Raw genomic sequence first — 25897 nt, forward strand, 5'->3', positions numbered from 1 at the left:
GGAAGAGAAGATGAGGTCAGACATCAAACAGAGCAAATGGCTGCCTGCTTTGTAGCCAGAATGCATTACTCTGATACTGAGTTTTCCAAGTTTACCTAGTTAACCATAATTTTGGAACCTATCTTTCATGGGGAAGGGGGCAGAAAGAAGGTTAATTATTAATGATACTTCAGTCTTAACTTCCCCAAAAATATGGTATATATAACAGGCATAAGATATAAAGACTTTTTGACAGTATAAGTGGGCTACTATTAGATGACATATGCATAACCTGTACTGTCCAAACCATATATAGCTTTAGTTTATAAAATATACGGTTACATGCAATTATATATGTACTATATATTGGAATTTGTACCAGTAATTTACTGATTTATGTAATATGTTTGAACTATTGCTATTAATACAGACTGAAGTTGTGTAATTAATATGGATTGTGTTGTATACATATTAACAGTTGTACACGATATTCAACCCGTAATATTGTATAAAATTCAAATAGTATTAATGTATGTATATAACCTGCATAATAATATATTTTATCAGTTGTTAATTATGAAAATTCATGTAACTCATGTAATTCCTATTTTGTCCCCAACTTTTTTAAAGGTTCATCAACATTTGTTAAAAGTAACTCTTAGACTATCAATAATTCTGTAATTTACCCAGATCTTTAATGTACATGAAACAAGGGAACTCAAGGATGCTATGAAATAACTGTTGATTTATTGCAGAAGCTAGTTTTCTGCAATGATTTGTTAAGATATAAGTGACAGATTGTCATACTTTGTCTAGAATTGGTTCTGTTGATTTTGCCAATACATCTTCAGCTAATATCTCATGTACCTAGACATTAAAACAAAATCATTCATTGACCCTAGTCAATGGGAAATTTGGAAATCAAATGAAACTCCTTGGAGAGCTTCAAATGGAACATGATATAAATAATAAAGGACAGTGTATTTAAGAGTACAACTGTCCCCACAGTTCAGTAGGTAAACGGTTAGCTGACCTAATCTGTGAAGATAGTCAGGGGCAAATAACTGACCATTCTGTTATCAAAGGCCTGAGGAAAAAAAATTGAGGGTTACCCATTCTGTTGGAAATTGATGTGTATGGATGTTAAATGAGGATCAATTAAAATCTCACTGTGGGAAAATAGTCCATTGCTTTTTTTATATAATTCATTCGTGGGACATAGGCATGCTGGCTGGCCAGCATTTATTGCCCATGCTTAATTGACCTTGGAAGGCAGTTGGGAGTCAACCACATTGCTGTGGTTCTAGAGTCACATGTCAGCCAGACCAGGTAAGGACGGCAGATTTCCTTCCCTAAAGGACATTAGTGAACTGGATGGGTTTTTCCAACAATCGACAATGGTTTCACGGTCATCAGTAGCTTCTTAACTCCAGCTGTTTTTTTACTGAATTCAAATTCCACTAGCTGCCGGGTCCCTAGAACATTAGCTCAGTTTCTGAAATAATAAGCTACCAATAATACCACGAGACCATTGTCTCCCCTGCTCCTCGGGTTCACACATACAGAATGACTGTTTGGCCAGGATCCTAGAAAGGTACCTTTATCCATTAAATTATAACAACAGTGATTTACCATGTTAATGAATGGGCAGAGAAAGTAAGAAAAATATATGCTTTTCTCATCTAAAGTGACATTTTGCCAATAGTGTGAAATATTGCTGACAGATTTTATTAACACTCCTTTCTATACCAACTGAAAATCAAAAATAGATTTTTCCTACTTTGTGAAAATCAGGATCCTTCTTTATTTAGCTGGCTTGTGTTTCCCTGTTCTCTCTGTGGGATATGCCATTGCCAGTTGTAGAGTCTGTTCTCAGACCTCTGCCAATGTCTTTGTAAAAATATGCATGAGAAGGCGGACAGATGCATCTATGAATGACTTGCCTCACATTCCCATCTATACCTTGGGATGCCCATTCTTCTGTTTCCAGATACGGTTAAGAATTACTGACATTCCATTACTATTCTGCATTTCGTTAAGATATATGTTAAATTACCACAGGTAAGAAGCATATTGGAGATTTGTGTCTACGTTTTGCATAATTGTGGGATACAGAACAGAGTACTATCCCATGATTTCCCACATGGCAACGATTCCTCAGACTTAAGGCATGTTGTCAAGGGAGTGGTTAAGTAATGAAACTAGACATTTTTGCATTGGAAAATGATGGAAATTGAAAGGGAGAGATCAGGAGATTTTCTGCTGCATCTTTTAATGGTTAGCTCCAAATCAGGATTTGGCAGCAGGTCACTCATCCAAACTCCTGGCAGGGGAATAGTGCAGGGGACTATATGCAGGAAGATGACAAAACCCAAGAGGTAAGGATCAATTTAAAGTTGAAAATAAAGGTTACCATTACTATAAAGGCTTTTGATTCAGCTGCCAGCTTTGATTTCAGAGATACTGTCCTCCTCATGGAGGAAAAGTCATTCAAAGCTGTTGCCATAATTTTGGCGTCTGGTCAATATGCTCAGCAACAAGCGAGGGAATTGAAACAATACTACAGCCAACTAATGCCTATTTACATATCCATGTGACTGATTAATGCTCATTTCATTATCCATTTGGATCTTTGCATTTTGCAGTGCACTACAAATAATATTGTCAAATTAGTGTGGAATATAGTTTCTTCCTAGTCTTAATTGTAACATGATTGTTCAAGAAGTAGTCTATTTCCATGAATATTAATTGTATCCTTCCCCTTTCTTACTTTCATGCTGATTTATAATTCTATGAATTCTGATAAGACTCTGATAGTTCATATTTTTTATGTAATCCAAGATGGCACGTTGTTTGCCGTGGGAATGACATTACAGTTCAATCTGTCCCATACTGACATTTACTTGCCCGAAAAGGGCATTGGTTACTGAGTTAGATTGGAAATGCAGCTTGATTTTATTTCTTTGACTATCTGGGGCCATTGAACAATTGTCCACTTGAAAACTAGATATTTCTTTCCATTTGGTCTGATTTTGTAGCATTGGAGACAAATGCCGTTCCCTGGTGAGTATGGGCTGCAAACATGGTACATGCATTCTAAACACTAAAGCTATTCAATTAAATGAAGACTGTTGTCACTGAAGAATTTGGGAAGCCTTTGGTTCATCTGCAGGCACACAATGACATGAGTAGGAATGATGAATAATGGGGAAGTGTTGGAAGAATTATCAAGCTATTGAATCAGATCATATATGCTCCACCTAAGGCCACCAAGTCCTGGTGTGTGATTTGAACCCAAAGCTTCTGACTTAAGGGACACTACCAACTGAGCCACAAGATCTTCTACATAACTGTGATAAAAACATATGCCACTCTTAATCCAAAATTGCTACTAAAACCTCTTATTTTATTAAACTAAGCATCCATTTATTATGAATGAATCCACTGTTTATAGATAGAGATTGGCTCTTTGATTTTAGATTTGATATCAGAGTAACAGAAATATCCCCTCGCAAGGTGCTCAGTTGTTAGTAGACCCAAGGATCATCTAGAGTTTCTTTGTATCAGAAAGAGCTAGTAGTATTTGGGATGATGTTCTCGAAAGATGCAGCCTGTCTCAGAGGTAGTGAGAATACTAGACTTGGAGGCACAGTACGGAGAAGGACCTGTTATTAGAAGTAATAAATTGTGCTACAAACATTGGACAAGCACATGATCACTACAACACAACAATGCACTGCAGTACCTTCCTCTCGCCACAGTATGTTTGCAACTGCAGCATCAAAGATTGGAGAAAGCCAGAAAATGATTTAAAAAAAGGGAAAAGAATGTCAAAAATTTAAGTTCATTCACACATGCAAATTCTGTTCATATTACATATATATATATTCATTTAAAATAAGATCAATTTTAATCATAAATACATTTATGATTGTTTTAACCCCTTATTCAAATTTGTTAACATGCCTCTTATCTTCCATAGATTGGAGGGGAAAGATGGGAACGGGAAGTAGATTCCTGGCTGGGTGCAAATGTTGCTCTGCACTAATGGATAAAGAGTGGGCTACTATCCCTCCAATACAGCTTCAGCAATGTGGCTCAGAACAATGACTTAATCACCTTTTGCACAAAACCAAGATGATTTATCAATTATTTAGAATCATAGAATCCTACAGTGCAGAAGGAGGCCATTCAACCCATCAAGGCTGCACTGACCACAATCCCACCCAGGCCTTATCCCCATAGCCTCATGCATTTACCCTAGCTAGTCCCTCTGACACTATGGGCAATTTAGCATAGCCAATTCACCTAACTCACACATCTTTGGACTGTGGGAGGAAACTGGAGCACCTGGAGGAAACCCACGCAGACACAGGGAGAACGTGCAAATTCCCAGGCTGGAATCAAACCCAGGACCCTGGAGCTGTGAGGCAACAATGCTAACCACTGTGCCACCATGCCACCCATTTAACAGATTTAATTAAAGGGGAAGGACATTTATTGAATTTTATTTTAATTTAAGCATCATGAAAGGAGGGTGCTGCATATTGCCAGCTGGGTATTGCGATACACTTAGCGATTATTAGATCGCTTGGGGTCATCTGGCTCAGTCCACCATAATGTGGATGGAGTTCAAAGTTTAAATGGAGTCAGTCTTGGATGCACATTAAAATGTGTCAAAGACAACCAAGGAAAGCGTGACAGCCCAAATGCCAGGTCCTTCTGAGGCAACAAGTTTTTCAAATACTTGTTGCTATATACTTGACATATATATTTCTACCTATCATTTCTTTTAAGTGAGAACATTTTCACTAGACTTTCCTCCCAAATTGATTCTCTGATAATCGCCAAACTGAAGTGGCAATTTCCTGCATTATTAACAGTGGCCACACTTCAAAAGTACTTAATTGGCTTTAAGAACTTTGAGGTGCCTTGTGCTCCTGAAGGGATATATACATGAAAGTCTTCCTGATTTTTTAACTGCTGGATCACAACTCAGTCATTGTTGTGGAAACAGTGAAGACGAAAAATACCCATGATGTTTCCAGAAACCACCATGAAGCTTTGAGTCTGTAATGTTGTTAAAAAGGGACCAGAGGGTTATTTCAAGGTTATAATCTCTTTTCAGCACTTCAAGGAATACCACTGAATTACTCAAAACTGCAGCAATATTAAAACCTTTTAAACCATTCTCAAATGTTCATAGTATTAATGTAAAATTGCCATACAGCTACAGGTAATTGATTTTGTTGGCCATATTAAGAACATAAGAGCATAAGAAATAGGAGCAGGAGTAGGCCATCTAGCCCTTCGAGCCTGCCCCACCATTCAATAAGATCATGGCTGATCTGTCGTGGCTCAGTTCCACTTTCCCGCCCTCTCCCCATAACCCTTAATCCCCTCTCTTATCAAGAACCCATCAACCCGCTTCTTAAAAATATTTAGCGAGGCAGCCTCCACCACTTCAACGGGCAGAGAATTCCAGAGATTCACCACCCTTTGAGTGAAGAAGTTCCTTCTCAACTCCGTTCTAAACCGCCTCCCCTTTATCTTGAGGCTTTTTTTATTGGGAATGAAATGTTTAGCCAGTCATTGACAAATATGGTGCCTTGGAGTTTAAAGACTGCATTCAGATGATTGGAGCCGCTATCTATCTGCAAAGAGTTTTATGATTAGAGTTATCAAAATGTGGGGAAATACCACAGCAAGGAAACTCCCATATGGCATTGCACAACAGTTTTAAAGAATTGTCTGGGGCTATCTGGAGAACAAACTGGATTTTTTTTTACAAAAACAGCTATTCGTTTCGTGAAAATCTTTTCTTATTGATACCCAAAAGCCACTGTGATACATATCCCATGGAAACACATTTATGATGCAATGATAAAAATGATAGCGTTCTCTTTGGTCCTTTCTAAATGTTGTGATACACATTTTCAAGAAGGTGGTGCTCTTTTATGGGGGAGAAGCAAGCTAGGAAATATTCACAAGAGTTAAAAAAGTGGGAACTGGTTGATGTATAGTACATTATCACCCTGGAAACTTAGGTTAAAATTCAGCATGACATATTGAGAGACTCCTTTCACTGCTCATAGTAATTGTTCCGTACAATCCCAAGTCTTTTGACAAAAATGTATCAAATAAATTCCATGGATCATAGAATCACAGAATGACACAGCACAGAAGGGGGCTATCTGGCTCATCATACCTGTGCTGGCTCTTTGAAAGACCTATCCAATTAGCTCCACTCCCTTGTCACAATTTCCTTTTGAAAGGTATTATTGAAGCTGTTTCCACCACCCAGTCTGACAGAGCATTCCAGATCATCATAACTTGCTACTTTAAAATAAAATCTCTCCATGTCACGTTCAGTCCTTTAAGTAACTTTAGAATAAGAAGAAACTGTTTCTGTTGGCAAAGAGCCAGTAACCAGAAGATACACATTTAAAGTAACTTGTAACTTCCTTTTCATTTTCTCCAAGAATTTAGAGAAGCTGGAGTTGATCTTAAAGAAACTGAAATCCTTCATCACTAGTGTATTTCCTGTGAATCTCCTCTGCACTTTCTATAAGGAATTAGCATTCTTCCTGTAGTGTGGCACCCTGAATTTGACGCAACATGACAACTGGGGCCTTGGCAGTGATTTATAAGTTTAACAGTTTCTGTAATTTTGTACTCATTGCACTTTTGCTTATAAAGCCAATGATTTATTAACAACATTCTTAGCCTACCATCTTCAAATGTTTGTGTACATATGCCCCATAGCTCTTTGATTCAGCATTCCCTTCACTAGCGTATCATTCAGTCTATATTGCCTCTACTTACTCTTTATACCAAAGTGCATCATTTCACATTTCTCCACATTGAACCTTATCTGTGATATGTCTTCCCATTTCACCAGTGTGTTTTAGTTCTCCTGGTGACTGGCACCTGGTTTACTACATTTCTGAATTTTGTGACATCTATGATGAAAGTGTTACTGTCTGAATGTGCAATCACTACAATGAAAACATTTATGAAAAACTTTGTCACTACCATCTCAATTAGAGAAGTCGCAATGTTCCCTTAAAAGCTACTTGCAGCGCTACTAAACATGCAGATTTCAAGTCAGATCTGTTGATTGTAATCAATGTATTTGCCAATCATCGAAAACAAAGTGAGGTACATCAAGAGTCAGCTACACTCTCCAACCAATATTAATGGCCATTAGTTAAGGGATAAACATTTTAGAACTGAGGTGAGGAGAAATTTCTTCATCCAGAGGGTGGTGAATGTGTGGAATTCACTACCACAGAAGGTAGTTGAGGCCAAAACGCTGTCTGATTTCAAGAAGAAATTAGATATAGCTTTTGGGGCTAAAGGGGTCAAGGGATATGGGGGAAAGGGGAGATCAGGATCTAGAATTCGATAATAGCCTGATCGAAATGAATGGCGGAGCAGGCTTGAAGGACTAAATGGCTTACTCCTGCTTCTAGTTTCTATGATTGTATGTTAAGTAAAGCTGATATACAATCAATGACATCCTTCTAACAACTGCCTAAAAGTAATATGATGGAAAATTTTTGGTTTGGATAAAATTAAGGGTGTGACAAAGAATGCTTCCTTGGATTGAGCATGTAGAGATCATAAGCCATATAACAACATGTCTTATAAAACATCAATCAATTAAAATCTACCACAGCCAAAATTAAATGAAAAGCCTTCAAGCCTAATAGACAGTAAGAAAACAAAGGCAATGTTCAGAGCAGTCACACATAATATAAAAACATAACTGGTATTTTGTTTTATTATGAGGTTAGAATTTTCTTTAAGTGGATTCTTCTTTTATTTAGAAAATTGTTAGCTCCCTTTATTGAATATTCAATAGGTTGGCTGTACTTGATAAGTCACCAGGAACAGGTAAAATGTATCCAAGGATACAGAGGGAAGGATGGGTGGACATTACAGATGCCCCGGCATTAATTTTCCAAACTTCCAGAGGACTGAAGAATCACAAATGTTGTTCTCCTGCTTCTAGTTTCTATGTTTCTATTTGATTAGCGTATGCAAGTGGCCTTTTGCCTTAACTGGGTTGGTATGCTGCTGTCCCATTTACAGACCCACCTGAAAATTGCAAGAGGGCCTTGGGTGACTGAGGCTCTTCCTTCAGATTTTCAACTGACAGCTCTCTGTTTTACATTTGAGAGATAGGATGTTCCCTGGAGAAGTTTCATAGGATTATTGAAGAGGGGAGGTTGCATGAATAGGAAGTGGCAAAGCTATGAAAGAACTTAAACATATTGATCAGAATGCTAAATTGGAGGCACGAAGGATTGGAAATCAATATGGTTGGATGCCATTTATTGGGGTATTTGGCAGTTATGATTTGGTATGGAATTCAGCTGAACTTTTAGCAAGTTTAGGGTTTTTGATGGGCGGGCGGGGGGGGAGAGGGAAATAATATGGTCTCTGTGTCGAAGATTGGGGCTGGATTTCATGGGGGATTAGAGTGCATTGCTTGCCTCATCCCCACATTGCAAGACATGGCTGACAGCTGACCCACCTAAAAAAACGTCCGTCCTGCAGCCAGAATGTACGCTTAAATAGGCTGAGAGAGTGTGATTTCCAATCCTCAATGGAAGGAAGCTGTTTTAGCACCAGAACTCAGCGGTAGATGCTGCTAGGACAGCAAGCAGGGCCATGCAGTGCTTTGATGGATCACAGGTAAGTCCTTGCTTTGGGGCAGGGAGGGATTGGGCAGCCTACATAGTGGGGTTGTGAGAGAGCCGGTTTTGGGGGCTAGGCAGGGAGGAATAATGTGAAAGGCATGGAGAGGAACAAAAGAGGGAGGAACAAAAAGGGGGAACACCTTGGAGCAGGAGTATACCCAATGTATATGGGGGCACCTTCTGAAGGATGCCCCCTTTCCATCTGGCTTGTTAACAACTTTGATTTTATAGAGTGTGTGGCATATCCTTCGACTCAGTTGGCTTGGTAACAAGTTCAATTGTAAGTGAATTATTTATTTAAAAAGGGCAGGCAGGCTGTCAGTATTGGTGACAGTCCGCAGATCACATTATGGGAGACAGCCTGAGGGTGGGTGGTAGGGTGGTTTTATTAGCCCTCCTTTTTTACACGTTTCCCCCCCCCCCGCTAAAAAGATGCACACAAGAGGGGAGGGAGGGGCAGCAGGTGGGGGGGTGGGGGCAGTAAATTGCAGCTCAAGAAGTCAGAAGATTTGACTTTGTGCTTTTGAATTTTAATATGAGACTTTATTTCCCTCAGTTTAATGTGTTAGCGGAAGTCATAATTTTCCTATTTGAATGTTTCTGTTAATATTAATTTTAAAAAAAAACAGATGTTTTGAAGTAGTGCTGTTTTGATTGACAAGCTCACAGCCCTGATTGCTCGAAAAGAAAATTCTGCCTCTACCACACTGCTAACCCTTCATTAGCCATTTTAAATTGTCTCTGATTCAGACTGAAAACTTGAATTTTATATCAATTAGTACTGTGGACTCTGAGAAAATTTTTTAAACTCATTTCAAACAGTTGGCAAAGACAGTAGACTTTCAACTGGTCAATCTGGACTGCTGGAAAAAATAGTGCTCCAACGCTCTGTGACATTCACTTCCCTTATGGTAACTATCAATACGATCAAGAATTGGTGTTAATTCAGTTTCTTTCGTGCACCTATTAAGCTCAGAGCAAGTTCAATAATGACAAGTGATTTCATGCGTTTTAGACATACGAGTCTTTCGAGCTGAATCCTCGACAAATAGAGATGAGATATCTTCGTCAACTCCCGCATCATTCTTCGCAATGCAAGTATACGCCCCTGTGTCTTCATAACGCACACTATTAATGTGAATTTCACCTCCATTTGCTAGAGAGATGTGGAACACAAACAAAAATGCACAAAACAAAGTGATTCTGCATTGATAGCTTTCATTCAGAAACATGGACTTAACACGAACTTGCAATTATTGACATAGCAGCTTTGACATAGTAATGAAAAGACCTTGGAGGTTTATCTAGAGGTTTATTTAGAGGTCACAGAGATAGGGGGATGATGCCAAAGAGGGATTGATATTAAGGGTGAGAATTTTAAAATGAGATGTTGCTTTGTAAAGCAACAATCTCACAATATTATTAGTGTCACAAGTAGGCTTACATTAACACTACAATAAAGTTACTGTGAAAATCCTCTAGTCGCCACACTCTGGTCCCTGTTTGGGTACACCGAGGGAGAATTTAGCATGGCCAATGCACCTAACCAGCTCATCTTTCGAACGTGGGAGGAAACCAGAGCACCCGGAGGAAACCCAAGCAAACACAGGGAGAACGTGCAGACAGTGACCTAAGGGGGGAATCGAATCCGGGTCCCCGGTGTTGTGAAGCAGCAGTGCTGACCAGTGTGCCACCGTGCCACCCAAGATCACAACTGAAATATTAACAAGTTAAAAGAGATTTGGGATCACCTTAGTTGTGCGTCCAATATTTTTTGACCTCTGCTCTTTTTAGGTTTGAGCCAATGCAATAATTGAAGGTGGATTTCGGGCAGTTACAAGCACCAGCGGTACAAGTTGATTGGCACACGCAGCTGAAGCTGAAACGTGCTGGGTTAATGATGATGTCAATAAATATTAATTTGCCTCTTTACACTGTTGGTACTTATCAATCTAGTAAAATCTAGTATGGCAGCAGGGTGACCCAGTTTCTCTGTTGGGAAGAGCATGAGATCCAATTCTGGACCTCCCTTGATTGAAATTGGAGAATTTTGGGGCTTTGTATGATAAAGCACTGGCACACAGTATCAACAGGTACACCGCAATGCGTTGCTCTTCCTGAGAATCCAGCCTATACTATCCTGAATGACACAATTGCCCATCAGATAAGTTTCATACATTAGTTTTTAAAGTGCAGTGTGGTTCTGAAAGTGCATCATTTACATTTTATTAAACTAAGATATTGTTATCGAATTGCAGCATCTTTTTACTCTCATGCATTACATGCCATTCCCAAGAGATGTGTAACAATGAAGTGAAATTATTTAGAGGAAATATCTCCAATGTAAATCGATTAAGATTCAGATGTTCTAGCTGATTATTGTATAGTTAAGCAAAAACTCTTCTGTTTCGCTGAGTTCAAACTAGGTTGGGTTTTGATCTGTTGATCTCTTTAGGCACTGAAAACACTATTTTGTTGTCCATTACTACAATTTGGTCAGGACTTTACTGCCTCGGGAGGCAGGGAAGGAGATGTTGGGGGCCTGGTAAAATCATAGGCATCAGGGATGGCATAAGCAGATGTTAAAATGTGCCAATTCCAAGGAAAGGGGATGCCAATTTATACCATTAAATGCACAATTAAGACAATTTCAGAGTTTTGTTGGCATTTTCATAATTGGAGCAGGGGAGGTGGGGCAGTCTCCCCCCCTGCTGTGTAGGGAGGTCACCAGATAAATGGGAGTTGCCTCTTTGTTGCAATATCTCGTGGAGATTGTTTATGTGGAACAAAGAAGGGGCCACAGGAAGGGGAAATAGTACCCGCTGCACCAGTGACCTCCCCGCAATGGTTTCCCTTCTGACCCTTAGCCCTGCGACTGTTCAAGATTCTTTGCAGTTGCCCACCTTAGGCCCAAGGCTTACATTCCTCAGCAGTAGTCACCTCTGCTGGTGGTATTGCTGAGGTTTCAGAGCTTCTGCCTTGTGATTGGGCCAGCAGCATCAGAAGCCTGCCCACAGGTGGCCATTTCAGAGACTGGCAGTGGTAAAATTGCCAAGTGGGTTCCACTACTGGCAAGTGTGGGTTCAGAACCCCCATTTTACTCCAACATCAGGGTCCTGATTTACCTTGTAGAATTCAGTCCTATGTTTCAATTTGGCACTGAGATAGTTTGCAAAGTTAGCTGCTTTTAAGATTTAATTAATATTTGGTGAGAGTTCATTATGCATGTGGCCTTGCAGATGATACTCCTATAGGTGCCTATTTAGGTTTTTTTTAATGGTTACGCTTTTTCATTTGTTCATGGGATGTGGACACTGCTGGCTGGGCCAGCGTTTGTTGCCCTTGAACTGAGGACATTTAAGGGTTAACTACATTGCTGTGGATCTGGAATCACATATAAACTAGGCAAGAACAGCAGATTTCCTCCCTAAAGGATATTAATGAACTTAATGGGCTTTTATGAGAATCGACAATTGTTTCACAGTCTTCATTAGAATTTTAACTCCAGATTTTTATTGAATTCAAATTTCGCTATCTGCCGTCATGGGATTTGAACCCGTGTCTCCGGAGCATTACCTTTGGTCTGTAGATTACTAGTCCAGTGACAATACTACTACCGCCACTGCCTCCGCTGTCCTTCTAGATAATGGCTCACTTCTTCCTTTTAGCTGGTGGTTCAGTGGGCGTATGTCCTTTTAGATAATGGCAATGACCTAACTATATGGGCAACTTATAACAGGGAACTTCTACTGCCAAATGCTTACACTCTTAAATTTCTGTTGTTGATTCTGCATGTACATTATTATTAAAATGCTGAGTATATCAATAAACAGTGTTCATTGTGACACAAATATGATCATTAATTTGCAATTCATATCTTTGATATATTTCTATTATAAGACTAATTGCTGAAACAAGTTTGCCAACAGTTCATGCCATTAGATACTACCTAGTAGCAGAAGTTGGTTAGGTAATGTTGAAGTAATATCTAGACCATTCTTCAGCCAGGTAATTTTGGGGTTAGGGATTCCATCAGCATGGCACTTTAAGCTGGTAGTCACACCAGGCTCTTGTGCCTGGCTTTCTGGGTACACTCTGATCACTGGAGGGACTAAAGAAACATGAAAAAAAGAGTTACTCAATGAATATCTCAGATCAGTATAAAAACAACAGGTGCTGACAGAATGCACCTCATCACATCATAATAATATAGCATTTCTCATAGAAGGTAGCACACACTGCATCTTTATCTTATTCATTCATGGGGTGTGGCCAGCACTTATTGCCCATTCCTGAGGACAATTAAGAGTTAACCGCATTGCTGTGACTCTGGGATCAAATGTAGGCCAGCCCAGGTTAGGATGACAAATTTCTTTCCCTAAAAGACATTAGTGAACCAGATGGGTTTTTACGACAATTGATAATAGTTTAATCGTCATAATTCGACTTTTAATTCCAGATTCTTAATGAATTCAAATTTCACCATCTGCCATGGTGGGGTTGCTCAAGATATTCTTCTTGTTCAGTTCTCTGCCTGAAGCAGGTCCTTGGCCATTATTTGTTGAGTTGCAACAAAAGGCCCTGAATCTAGCCCAGCCGGAATAGGGATCAAACCCTGCACTGTTGGCACTAATAGGATCCACGTGCTATCTAAGCAACTGAGGTAACTGGCCCCTCATGAGAGACAAAACAGATATTAATTATTAAACCCCTTAATTGATTGCACTAGAGAAAGTGCAGAGGAGATTCACTAGGATGTTGCTTGGGCTAGAGTGTTTCAGCTATGAAGAGAGGCTGGTAGCTCTGGAGGCTGTTCTCCTCAGAGCAGAGAAGGCTGAAGGAGGTGCCTGGTTGAGCTGTCTAACATTATAAGGGATGTAGATAGGATGGGACTTTTCCCCTTAATAGGTGTGTCAATAACCAAGAGGCATAGATTTAAGGTAATGAGCAGGAAATTTGGAAGGAAGTTAAGGAAAAATCTTTTCACCCAGAGGATGATGGGAATCTGGAACTCACTGCATGAAAGGGTGGTAGAGGTGGGAATCTTCACTGCATTAAGGAGCATATAGATGAATAATTAAAACAACACAGCATATAAAGCTGCATACCAAGTGCTGGAAATTGTATTAGATTCGATAGGTGCTTGTCGGCCAGCACACACACGATGGGCTGAAGGGCCTCATTCTGTGCTGTGAAACTCTGTGACACTACAAAGGGACTCTGACTGAACGAGTTGCAAATGGTCATTAAACCTTCCTTCCTCAATGTTGCAAAGTTCTTTTATTTATTTTCTAACTCAGCCAATAAAGTTCAAAGAAGAAGTTTAACTTTTTGGATTAATTGTAACATATTATCTGATAAAATTACGATGCATAAATATGTTGTATGTAATGCTCTCTTATGCTGAAGTGGGTTAAGACCTTTAATGCTGCTTTCTGATATGCAACTGAAAAGTCAAGCATGGGTGAATTAAAAATGACCTTTCAAATTTGGTTTTGTGAAGAAATATAGTTTATTTTCAATATTTTAGAGTTTATTGTGCTATTCTCTGAAGTAGGTTTGTTTGTCTGAGTGTGTGTCTATGTGTTTAATTAAACAGAAGGCAGTTGGGTTGCAAGGTTCAGAACATCAAAGGATTGTAGGTGTGCAAGACTTGCATTTGAATTAAATATAGCCAAGTTGTATTTTCTACAAGTAAATAAGGCATGGGTAGAAATTTGTATCAGGAGATAAAGAAGGTTTGCTGTGTCAGTTGCCAAATTTCAAGAGGAAGTAAAAAGGGGTTTACAACTTGGAAAGCATCATAAATAAATAAAGTAAGGTTATTAAATTTTATTTTGCCTGAAAGTGGGGGTAGTATAGGAGGACCATAAAACATTTTTATATTCTGGGAAAGGTGAGTTTCAAAGAGGGCTAAGGACTATGAAATAAAAATGAAAGAGAAAAACAAAATAAGGAGGTCGAGAACTGCTTTGGAAGTGACCATGTAAAATGTCCTGGAGCGCTGCTCTGTGCAGGAAAAAGTTGTAGAGAAAATGAGCAGCCTTCCAGCTAACCAAGAAAAATTCTCTTTTTTGCTGAAAGCAGTGTTTTGTTTTAAAGTTTCTTAAATTTCCACAGCCGAGTGGGAGATGAGAAACTTAGAGACATCCCTTCCCTACAGGAATGCTAGTTTTGCCTTGTGGTCATTTTACTGAAATTTTTAAAGTTAAGCATAAGGGATTATTGCCTAAAGAGGTGTTTATTTTGAGTCCAACCCAGTAGATTTTCAGCAGAATGTTCTATAAGGCTAATTTTACCTTGTTAATGTAATCTTGTGTCTTCAAGTTTTCTTTTGTTAATAAATGGTTCAATTTAATATTTTAAATCCTTAAAAGCATTATTGGAACTTGTGGCTTCTGACTTCAGCATATGTATCTTCTCATGGTCAACATACAAAAAGGAAATAGATGTGATAAGCTTACCAAGTTTCTGTTTGAGATTTGGTTTGTGAGGCAATTGCTACCTGCTGGATCATAACAGTTTCTAGTGTAACAATTAGGGAACTTCAAATAAAACTATTGGGTATTAATTTAACCATCTAGACTAGAAACTGATGGAATTTGACTGAAGTTTTTCACAGCTTTCCCAATTAAAATTGTGCAATATTTTCAGTGGGTGGTTAATCAAATGTTGTCAGGATGGTAACAATTGGTTAAAATTATCCCCAGGTGTCCAAATTGTTGGGCCTTGCTCTTAAATATGTTTCAAAATAAGAACCAGTTTTCTGTCGGAACCAAGACAGATTATCACATAACATTATATACCATGTACCATGGACACTTGGCCCAAGCAAATACCTGGACTAAGTTGGTTGTCTGATCAGGATAGTTTAGACAGGTTGGACATGTTTCCACTAGAGTTGAGAAGAATGAGAGGTGACTTCATTGAAGTTTATAAGATCCCAAATGGTCTTGACAAGGTGAATGTGGCAAGGAAGTTTCCTCTTTCGTGGGTTAGTCCAAAACTAGAGGTCACTGTTTTAAAATTAAGAGTTGCCGTTCTAGGACCAAGATTAGGAGAACTTTGTCCTCTCAGAGGGTTGTGTGACTTTGGAACTTCCTGCCTCAGAAGGTGGTGGAGGCAGGGTCAGTGAATATTTTTCAGCAGAGGTCGACAGATTATTGTTCGGCAAGGGAATCAAAAGTTATCAAGAGTAGATGGGAATGTGGAACTTGTTATACAAACAGATCAGCCATGATCTTGTGGAACAGTGGAGCAGGCTTGAGGGGCTGAATGGCCCATCTCTGCTCAGATTTGATGCATTTGTAGTTCATGCTGATTTCATTCCCACTTGAGTCTCTTCTCATTTTTCCTTATCTAAACCTATTAGCATAACCCCCTGTTCTTTTCTTCTTCATACCCTTAATGCATATCAGGGCCTTCCTTAAATATATTCATGCTACTTGTCTCAACTACTCCCTGTGGAAGTATTCATTCTTACTTATTGAACTGGAAATTAGTCAAGATAAAGAAGCTTTGCCCTGGGTGCAAACTAAATTGAAGACTCTTGGGGCATTAGCAAAGATGTGGAATCCAGATAATAGCTGATTAATTTACATTTCATGCAATAAGCCAGTAGCAAAAGCCAATTTGGGAAGCATTTACAATAATAACTTACATTTATATAGCATCTTTCATGTAATGAAATGTCTCAAGATGCTGTATAAAGGAACATTACAAAACAGAATTGGTCCCCAACTCCACCCCCAATTTAGAGGTTGTGGGATAGCCCAGCATGATCCCGCAAGCTGTTTCGCAGCAATTTAATGCCGGGAGCAGAATGCCCCAATTTTCTCTGGAATCGGTCCTACCTTAAAGAGCCGTCGGCCAATTGGATGACCAGCAGCTCGTAGTCTCAGCAGTGCCAGCTCAGGTTGGTGGTCACTGCTGGGACTGCATGCTGAGCAGCCCAGGTAATTCAGGGGTCAGAGTCTCAGCGAGGGGGAGTGGTAAGGAGCATTGGGGGGAGGGGGCCAGGTTCGAGAAGCTTAGAGGGGTGAATGGTGTTGGGAGGTGGGAGGAGGGTCCTCTGATGGAGATGGACCAAGGGGGCTCACAAAGGAGGTGTTCTCCCCCTTGCCCGATACCTGACTGAACAGCTAAAGCTGCCGGGCTTTCTGTGTGGAATGGGATACCCCATTTCCCAATGGCAGGAGAGTCACCCAACTCTTCCTCAACCCCAAACAGGTCAGGGGCAGGTGAGTAGGCAGCAGGAAGAGAATCCACTGGATTTGATGTATTCCTCATCACAAAACCCACTGACAGGGGAGTGTACGATCAGCCCAATGAATGGGATGGATAGGATAGAGGTGGAGAGACTCTTCCCGCTCAGAAAGGACAGTAGGACTAGGGGGCACAGCCTCAAGATAAAGGGGAGGCGGTTTAGAACAGAGTTGAGGAAGAATTTCTTCACTCAAAGGGTGGTGAATCTCTGGAATTCTCTGCCCGTTGAAGTGGTGGAGGCTACCTCGCTAAATATTTTTAAGACGCGGGTTGATGGGTTTTTGATAAGAGAGGGGATTAAGGGTTATGGGGAGAGGGTGGGAATGTGGAACTGAGCCACGACAGATCAGCCATGATCTTATTAAATGGCGGGGCAGGCTCGAAGGGCTAGATGGCCTACTCCTGCTCCTATTTCTTATGTACTTATGTTCTTATTCTCTTGATTCCTTCTCTATGAATGGTAAGTTTTGTCTGTACAGTGTTCAAGAAATAATAGTTTTCACTGTATACTAATACATGTGACAATAATAAATCAAATCAATTATCTTGCTTTCTATTACATATTTGTTCCATTTCAAGGTATACGAATTATAAATACCAGCAGACTCAAGTTGCCACAGCAGGTAATCCAGGTGTTTATAAAACTTAACTTGTGATTAGAAAATAATCAGATTACATGTTATGTGGTATTTGAAGATTGTCTATGACTGTCAGGTAAGACACTTACTAACCATTCACCTGCAGGATGTGGGTCTGGAGAAGTTCATCATAGCCGAAAGCATGACAGGTATAATTGCCCATGTGAATCGTTGTAACTTTAGTAATATAAAGGGAGCCGTCATCCCCAAAATCCTGCAAAGTCAACAGAAAAACCCACAGTTCTATAATGAACAGCAGATAGCCCAAGCATGAAATAAGCACAGAAGTGAAATATGCTCTTCAGAAAAGTACAACACTGCCGATCAATAGAAAGCCCTAAAGCAGTGAGAATTGTCTTACTTGTTGCAGTGATTTAATATAAAGAATTGATTACGGTGAGAGAAAACAAGAAGAAAACAATTGCAAATCTCACAGTTTTGTTAAAAATAAGCAAGATGGTGCATGGAGGATGTGGGCAAATAGAATATATCTGGAGATATATTTGGCCAACCCAGGACTCATGTTTAAGTTTATTAGTGTCACAAATAGGCTTATATTAACACTTGTGGAGGCATTGGTGGTGGTCTTTCAGGAATCACTGGAAGCAGGGAAGGTGATGTGCAGATGCCGGCGTTGGACTGGGGGTAAACGCAGTAAGAAATCTCGTAACACCAGGTTAACGTAGCAGAGGACCGGAATGTAGCGAATGTAACACCGCTGTTCAAGAAGGGAGGGAAGCAACAAATGGGAAATTATAGGCCAGTTCGCCTGACTTCGGTCATTGGCAAGATTTTAGATTCCATTATTAAAGATAACATCGCAGTATACTTGGAAGTGCAAGATAAAATAGGACTGAGCCAGCACCGTTTCATCAAGGGCAGGCCATGTCTGACAAATCTGTTAGAGTTCTTTGAGGGGGTAACAAGGAAGTTAAATAAAGGACAACCAATGGACATGATTTCTTTAGATTTCCAAAAGGCCTTTGACAAGGTGCTGCATAGGAGAGTGTTGAATAAGTAAGTGCCCATGGTGTTAAGGATAAGATCTTGGCATGGATAGAGGTTTGGCTGACTGGCAAAGAGTGGGGATAAAGGGGTCTTTTTCAGGATGGCAGCTGGTGACTAGTGTTGTACCTCAGGGGTCAGTGCTGAGACCACAACTTTCCACAATATACATTAATAATTTGGAGGAAGGAACTGAAGGCACTGTTGCTAAGTTTGCAGATAATACAAAGGTATGTAGAGGGACAGGTACTTTTGAGGAAGCAGGGGGGGCTGCAGAAGGACTTGGACAGGTTAGGAGAGTGGGCAAAGTAGTGGCAGATGGAATACAATGCGGAAAAGTGTGAGGTTATGCACTTTGGAAGGGGGAATGGAGGCATAGACTATTTTTTTAAATGGGACAATGCTTAGGAAATCAGAAACACAAAGGGACTTGGGAGTTATTGTTCAAGATTCTCTTAAGGTTAATGTGCAGGTTCAGTCGGCAGTTAGAAAGGCAAATGCAATGTTAGCATTCATGTCAAGAGGGCTAGAATATAAGAGCAGGGATGTACTTCTGAGTCTGTATTAGGGTCTGGTCAGACCCCATTTGAATATTGTGAGCAGTTTTGGGCCCCGTACTTAAGGAAGGATGTACTGGCCTTGGAAAGGGTCCAGAGGAGTCTCAAAAGAATGATCCCTGGAATGAAGAGCTTGGCGTATGAGAAACGGTTGAGGACTCTGGGTCTGTACTTGTTAGAGTTTAGAAGGATGGGGGGGGGAGTCTTATTGAAACTTACAGAATACTGCAATGCCTGGATAGAGTGGATGTGGAGAGGATGTTTCCACTCGCAGGAATAACTAGAACCAGAGGGCACAACCTCAGGCTAAAGGGACGATCCTTTAAAACAGAGATGAAGAGAAATTTCTTCAGCCAGAGAGTGGTGAATCTGTGGAACTCTTTGCCGCAGAAGGCTGTGGAGGCCAGGTCATTGAGTGTCTTTAAGACAGAGATAAATAGGTTCTTGATTAATAAGAGGGTCAGGGGTTATGGGGAAAAGGCAGAAGAATGGGGATGAGAAAAATATCAGCCATGATTGAATGGCAGAGCAGACTCGATGGGCTGAGTGGCCTAATTTTGCTCCTATGGCTTATGGTTGAAACACGCAATTAAGTTAATGTGAAAATCCCCTAATCGCTACACTTTGGTGCCTGTTCAGGTACACTGAGGGACAATTTAGCATGGCCAATGCACTTAACCAGCATGTCTTTCAGACTGTAACAGGAAACTGGAGCATCCAGATGAAACCCACACAGACCCGGGGAGAATGTGTAAATTCCACACAGACAGTGACCAAAGCGAGGAATCGAACCTGGGTCCCTGGTGCTGTGAGGCAGCAATGCTAACCACTGTGCCACCGTGCTGCGTCAACCCACCTTGCAGTTATGCAAGCTGTGGTTTTACTTTGGAGCCAAGTGTGGTCGGTGCAGACTCAATGGGCCAAATGGCCTCCTCCTGCACTGTAGGGGTTCTATTCTATTCTAAGTGGTGCAAGAAGTATTCAGTTTATCAGCATTTATCTCACATTTTATGACTTGTTGATTAATGATGGCTCTGCATGAAAATGGAGATGTCTGACGTGAAGCCCATGCCAATACGTACTTCCTTTTTGCTTGATGTTAGTGTTGAGGTCATTTAAATGCTGCTATGAAGCTCATTTAACATTTTAGGTACAGAGGTATTTTGGGAAAGAATAATCCCACCAGTTCAGATGCTGATCCTAACCTACCATGCCAACCCACAGATTTAGAGTGGTTGCAAAAACAGTGCTCCAGCGCTGCAGTACCTGCTTCAGGGAAGTGAGGGTAGAACAACTGGGACTTAATTACATGGCTCTGATCCTATTATTGTGGATGTAGTAACATAGAAAAGTAAATGAGATGTATTCCTAAAATACTTGTACAGCTATAAGGCAAATAAATTAATATTCCTTACAGCCCTGTGGTTATTTTAAAATAATTGGTTGCTTTGATGCACAGTGACTGAAGAAAGCATAGACAAGGCAGATCTGTGCCAATTAAGAGATGAATGATAGCATTAGAGAATAGAACATTCAGCAGGACTTTCAACCTTGTTGGAAGGGGTAAAACAGGCGCTAGCGACTTGGCCATCAGTTTTACATCTCACTTGATAACCACCTTCTAAGGATGGCCTGAAACAGATTATATTAGATCAGTCATCCATTATATATCACTCTTCATTTGTAACCCCTTCGACTTGGCTGGGAGTTAAACTATGGCAAGATATATAATGGACAGCCGATTTCACACTGTCCATTTTGTACTATCAACAAAGGTTTAAATGAATACGTTATGTTCATTTAAATGGAATGAAGAGCTTGTTGTATGAGGAATTGTTGAGGACTCTGGGTCTGTATTCGTTGGAGTTTAGAAGGATAAGGGGGGATCTTATTGAAACTTACAAGACACTATGAGGCCTGGATAGAGTGGAAGTGGAGAAGATGTTTTCCCTAGTTGGAAAAGACTAAAACCAGAGGACACAACATCAGGTGAAAGGGATGATCCTTTAAAACAGAGATGAGGAGGAATTTCTTCAGCCAGAGAGTGGTGTATCTGTGTGCCGCAGAAGGTTGTGGAGGCCAGGTCATTGAGTGTCTTTAAGACAAAGGTTCTTGATTGATAAGGGAATCAGGGATTATGGAGAAAAGGAAGGAGAATGGGGATGGGAAAAAAAAAAATCAGCCATGATTGAATGGTGGGGCAGACTCAATGGGCCGAGTGGCCTTTTTCTGCTCCTATGTCTAATGGTCTTAAGTGAAAAAGGCAAACAAATGCCACTGAGGGCAAGTTCAGTAGGTCACGTACATTGATATCTTCTAGATCCAAGAAATTTAGTATGATCCCGTTGTGCTTCCAGATAATCGGTGGTCTCAGGGTGCCCTGAATAGCACATGATAATACGGCACTCAGTCCCACGGTTACTGTGGTTACACTGATCTTCTTATCCTCAGGGAGAGTCAGCTGAATAACCTCTGGAAAAAGATAGCATTGAGATCTCATTAAATTGAGCATTTTTTTTACAATCTCAAACAATTTAAAAAAAAGAGGTTATCAAAAGGTCTACATTTAAATCCTGCTATGAAGCTCATTTAACATCTTAGGTAGGGAGATATTTTGTATATAACTCACAGAGGATTTTAAGCACACATTGGAACTTCTTAACATGTGGTCAATCAAGCCAACAATCTTAATTTTCCAGGGGACGAAGGAACAGTTGACTGAGAAACACTTATTTAAACAAACAAACAAGGAAAGTGATACTGTAGAAGGGTCATATGGTCTTGAAACATTAACTCTCTTTTCTCTTCACAAGAGGTTGCCAGACCTAATGTGTTTATCTAGCATCTGTTTTTATATCAGATTTTCAGCATCCGCAGTATTCTATTTTTAAATGATTGAAGGTGTCTGGCATGGGTAGCTGAAATGCCAATTTTGATATAACAATGGTACCATAACAGAGATGGTGCTTTCTGTAAAGAGCAAATGAAGATCATAAAGTATTGTGCACACGCCTGCTTGCAATGCCTCCTTTGGTCACTCTTTACAGCTTAGCCCAAATGTTTTTGCTGTCAATCAAAAACTGTCTGACACAATGTACAGAGTATGTCTCTCAGGACACATTGAATGGATTTTATTTTGTCATTACAATACTGTTCTGTGACCTAATAAAGATAGCAAGGGGACAACATCCTGACTAGGTTACTTACAGAAAGTATCTTCAGTAGGTTTAGAGAGCAAAGATTAGAATCTTACTGAGACACATCATACCCCAATATGCTTAGATAATACCATGCCATCAAACTCTATTTTTTATTAGTTAATTTAGAGAATGTGGGTATCTCTGGCTAGGCCAGCATTTATTGCTCATCCTTAAAAGGTAGTAGTGAGCTGCCTTCTTGAATCACTGCAGTCCCACGGTACATCCAAAGTGCTGGTCGGGAGGGAGTTCCAGGATTTTGGTCCAGTGGCAGTGAAGGAATGCTTTCAAAGTCAGGGTGGTGTATGACCTGGAGGGAAACTTCTAGGTGGTGATGTTGCCATGTGTCTGCTGCCCTTGTCCTTCTAGATAGTAGGGTCATGGATTTGGGAAGTGCTGCTGAAAGGGTCTAGGTGACTTCCCCCCATGCATCTTGTAGGTGGTACACCCGGCTGCCACTGTTCATCAGTGGTGGAGGGAGTGAATGTTATGGAAGGAGTGCCAAACAAGTGGGCTGCTTTGTCCTGGATGGTGCCGAGCTTCTTGAGTGTTGTTGGAGCGACATCCCAGCAAGTGGGAAACCCTTAGATAATATCATATTTTCATCTTAGATCTCTCTCGCAACCACCCAGAAATCTGAGGCATTTACTAGTAATTATTTTAATGGGTAAATGTAATTATAGAGTAGAATGAACAAGAACATATGAACAAAAGAATAAAGAGCAGGAGTAGGCTGTTCAGCTCCTTTAGCCTGCTTCACTATTTAATAAGATTATGGCTGATCTGTCAGTAACCTCAAATCTGCATTGCACCAACCCCCAAAAATCTATCATCTCCTTGTTTACCAAGAATCTATCCACCTCTTCCTTAACAATATACAAAGTCTCTGCTTTTACCACCTTTTCAGAAAGTTCCAAAACCTCTCAGCCCTCTGAGTGAAAATATTTTGCCTCATCTCCATTTTAAATGGGCGACCCTTATTTCTAAACAGTGAGCCCGTAGTTCTAGATTCTCCCACAAGAGGAAACACCCTTCTAACATCTACCCTGTCAAGACCCCTCAGAATCATATGTTTCAATCAACTCACCTCTTACTCTTCTAAATTCCAGCGGATACAAGCCTAGCTTGAGGACTCTTTCCTCATCAGACAATCCTCCCAATCCGGGAATTAGTCTGGTAAACTTGAACTGCATCCAATGCAAAGACATCCTTTCTTAAATAAGGTCACCAATATGCTAAGATTTTGAAAATTCTACTAATTTTTAGGGTGTGTAAGATATTTGGAGTTTAATCTTTAACCATAATTTATCTTCAGTGGCTCAGTTTGTATTTCTGCTGGTTGGAATTCATGACAGGCAGGCAGTTTGTGAGAATCAGAATTGTTTCATGATTTTAAGCTCCTGAGCAGGACAGCTGTTCTGCCACAAGACAATTTGATTTTTTTTAATCATTAAAAGACTAAAGCAGTCTGAATGATATAAACAAAACCCATGTATTGATTTAATTGATCTGTACCAGAAGGAAGCCTTTACTTTCTGTTGGTATGATTAAATGATATTGACAAGATAATGTGACTTTACTTGGCACTGATCTATACTAATAGAAATGTGTTATTTCCTTGTAACAGAATGTTACATGTAGACCAGATCAGGTAAGGATGGCAGATTTCCTTCCCTAAAGGACATAGAATCATAGAATTCCAATAGTGCAGAAGGAGGCCCATTGAGTCTGAAGTGATGACAATCCCCTTATCCCCATCTACTTACCTTGCTAGTTCCCCTGACACTAAGGGGCAATTTAGCATGGCCAATCAATCCAATCCACACATCTTTTGGAGCACCCAGATGACACCCTTGTAGACATGGGGAGAATGTGCAAACTCCACACAGTCAGTGACCTGAGGCTGGAATCGAACCCAGGTCCCTGGAGCTGTGAGGCAGCAATGCTAACCATTGCGCCATCATGCCGTTCATAATGAGTGAGCCAGATGGGGTTTTCTGACAATGGTTTCATGATCATCAGTAGATTCTTAATTCCAGATTTTTTAAAACTAAATTCAAATTCCACCATCTGCCGTGGTGGGATTTGAATCGGGTCCCCAGAACATTAGCTGAGTTTCTGGATTAATAGTCTAGCAATCATACAGCTAGGCCATTGTCTTCCCTTTCAGAATATTCTAAAGATTGGGTGCATCTTCCTTCTCAGAAGCTGGCTTTAATGGTGCAAGTCAGCTTTAGTTTATGATTCCTTCTCATAATTTTGCATCCCTCACCCAGGTGTACATCCACTCAATAGCTCACATAGCACTGGTTTCATGTTGAAATCCTTCAAATAAACAGAATTACAACAGAGTGATCCTTTACTATGCCTGTTTTCGGGTCCTGTCTAAATTTGTTGCTCAATAAATTTGAGAATCAAGCAAACTAGATTAGACAGAAGGAGAGACACATTTGATACCACAAAGGGTGAGTTGTTTTTCATAAATTTCTTGCTAATGAATTGCTAATATCACCCCATATTCCTCACAACCTACTGAGTCATGTCATCAGCAGTAGATTAATCATTAGTCCTGTAGGGAAGTGTCATTGCTCACCAGCAACAAGGACTTATTATCAGGACTTCTCATCCAGCCTTACAATAGTCCTAAAAGTGAATAAAATGCAAGAAATTGAAGTGATTTATAGTATAAAACTTCAGGCATCAAAAAGTCATTCAGGATTCTGAAACAACAACAGATAATGCTGGAAAGTCTCAGCAGGTCTGACAGCAACTGTGGGTAGAGAATGGAGCCAAGGTTTTGAGTCTAGATGACCCTTCATCAGAGCTAACAGCAAAGTGAACCAGCAGAGTTTTATACTATTGGGGTGGGTGGATGGGAGTGGGGTGGAATTGGACAAAGGGAATGCAAATGACGATGCAGAAGGCTGAGAAGGTGCCAAGAATATTCGATTCCACACCTGCTCCCCGCCATCCACCTCCCCACCCCAATAGTATAAATCTCTGCTGATTCTCTTTGCTCTTAGCTCTGATGAAGTTCGTCTAGACAAAAAACGTTGGCTCTATTCTCTCCCCACAGACATTGTCAAACCTGCTGAGATTTTCGACATTTTGTGTTTTTGTTTCAGGCTCCAGCATCCCCAGTACTTTGCTTTTGCTTCTGAATTAGCCTTGGAGGTCCAATGCTCTTAAAGTTTGTTGAACCTTGAGATCACGTGATGTATGAATAGGAAAAGTGTTAAAAGAAGTTCTTTGTTAAAGAGGAACAATCATCTAGGTGGGAAGCAATTTTAATGGCCAATTCTGTACTCCTATAATCCCAGCCATATTTGCAAGGAGCTCATTGCAAGAAATCACAGGCACGTAACACTTCATCCATTAATGGTCAGCGGGACAGAATCAGAAGCTGTGTGCTCCCTACTAATGGCACACTTTTGTAGAAGCCTGGGAGCAAGTAATTTGCCTTGTAATTTAAAGCACTCTGTTAGAAATATAGAAAGAAAGGTCATATATAATGTCCCTTCTCGAATAATGGGAATAATTACTTTCAA

At 40.2% G+C, this 25897-nt stretch overlaps 1 protein-coding gene across 3 annotated transcripts in view; it reads right to left on the reverse strand.

Annotated features, from left to right (window-relative positions):
- The window catches only part of LOC145351477 (follistatin-related protein 5-like), a 490544-nt gene that overhangs the window by 24316 nt on the left and 440331 nt on the right, over positions 1-25897 (reverse strand). For 2 of the 3 annotated variants that reach the window (XM_080201071.1, XM_080201072.1), the window contains exons 7-11: positions 21458-21624; positions 17684-17804; positions 12637-12798; positions 9709-9843; positions 3725-3751 (exon numbers count right to left, since the gene is read on the reverse strand). In XM_080201071.1, coding sequence (XP_080057197.1) covers positions 3725-3751; positions 9709-9843; positions 12637-12798; positions 17684-17804; positions 21458-21624 — 612 coding nt within the window. The remainder of the gene's footprint in view (positions 1-3724; positions 3752-9708; positions 9844-12636; positions 12799-17683; positions 17805-21457; positions 21625-25897) is intronic. The other variant, XM_080201073.1, reaches the window with a different exon arrangement.

Source organism: Carcharhinus amblyrhynchos, chromosome 13, assembly GCF_965287045.1.
Source record: "Carcharhinus amblyrhynchos chromosome 13, sCarAmb.v2.hapA, whole genome shotgun sequence".
In the NCBI taxonomy this organism is placed as follows: domain Eukaryota; kingdom Metazoa; phylum Chordata; class Chondrichthyes; order Carcharhiniformes; family Carcharhinidae; genus Carcharhinus; species Carcharhinus amblyrhynchos.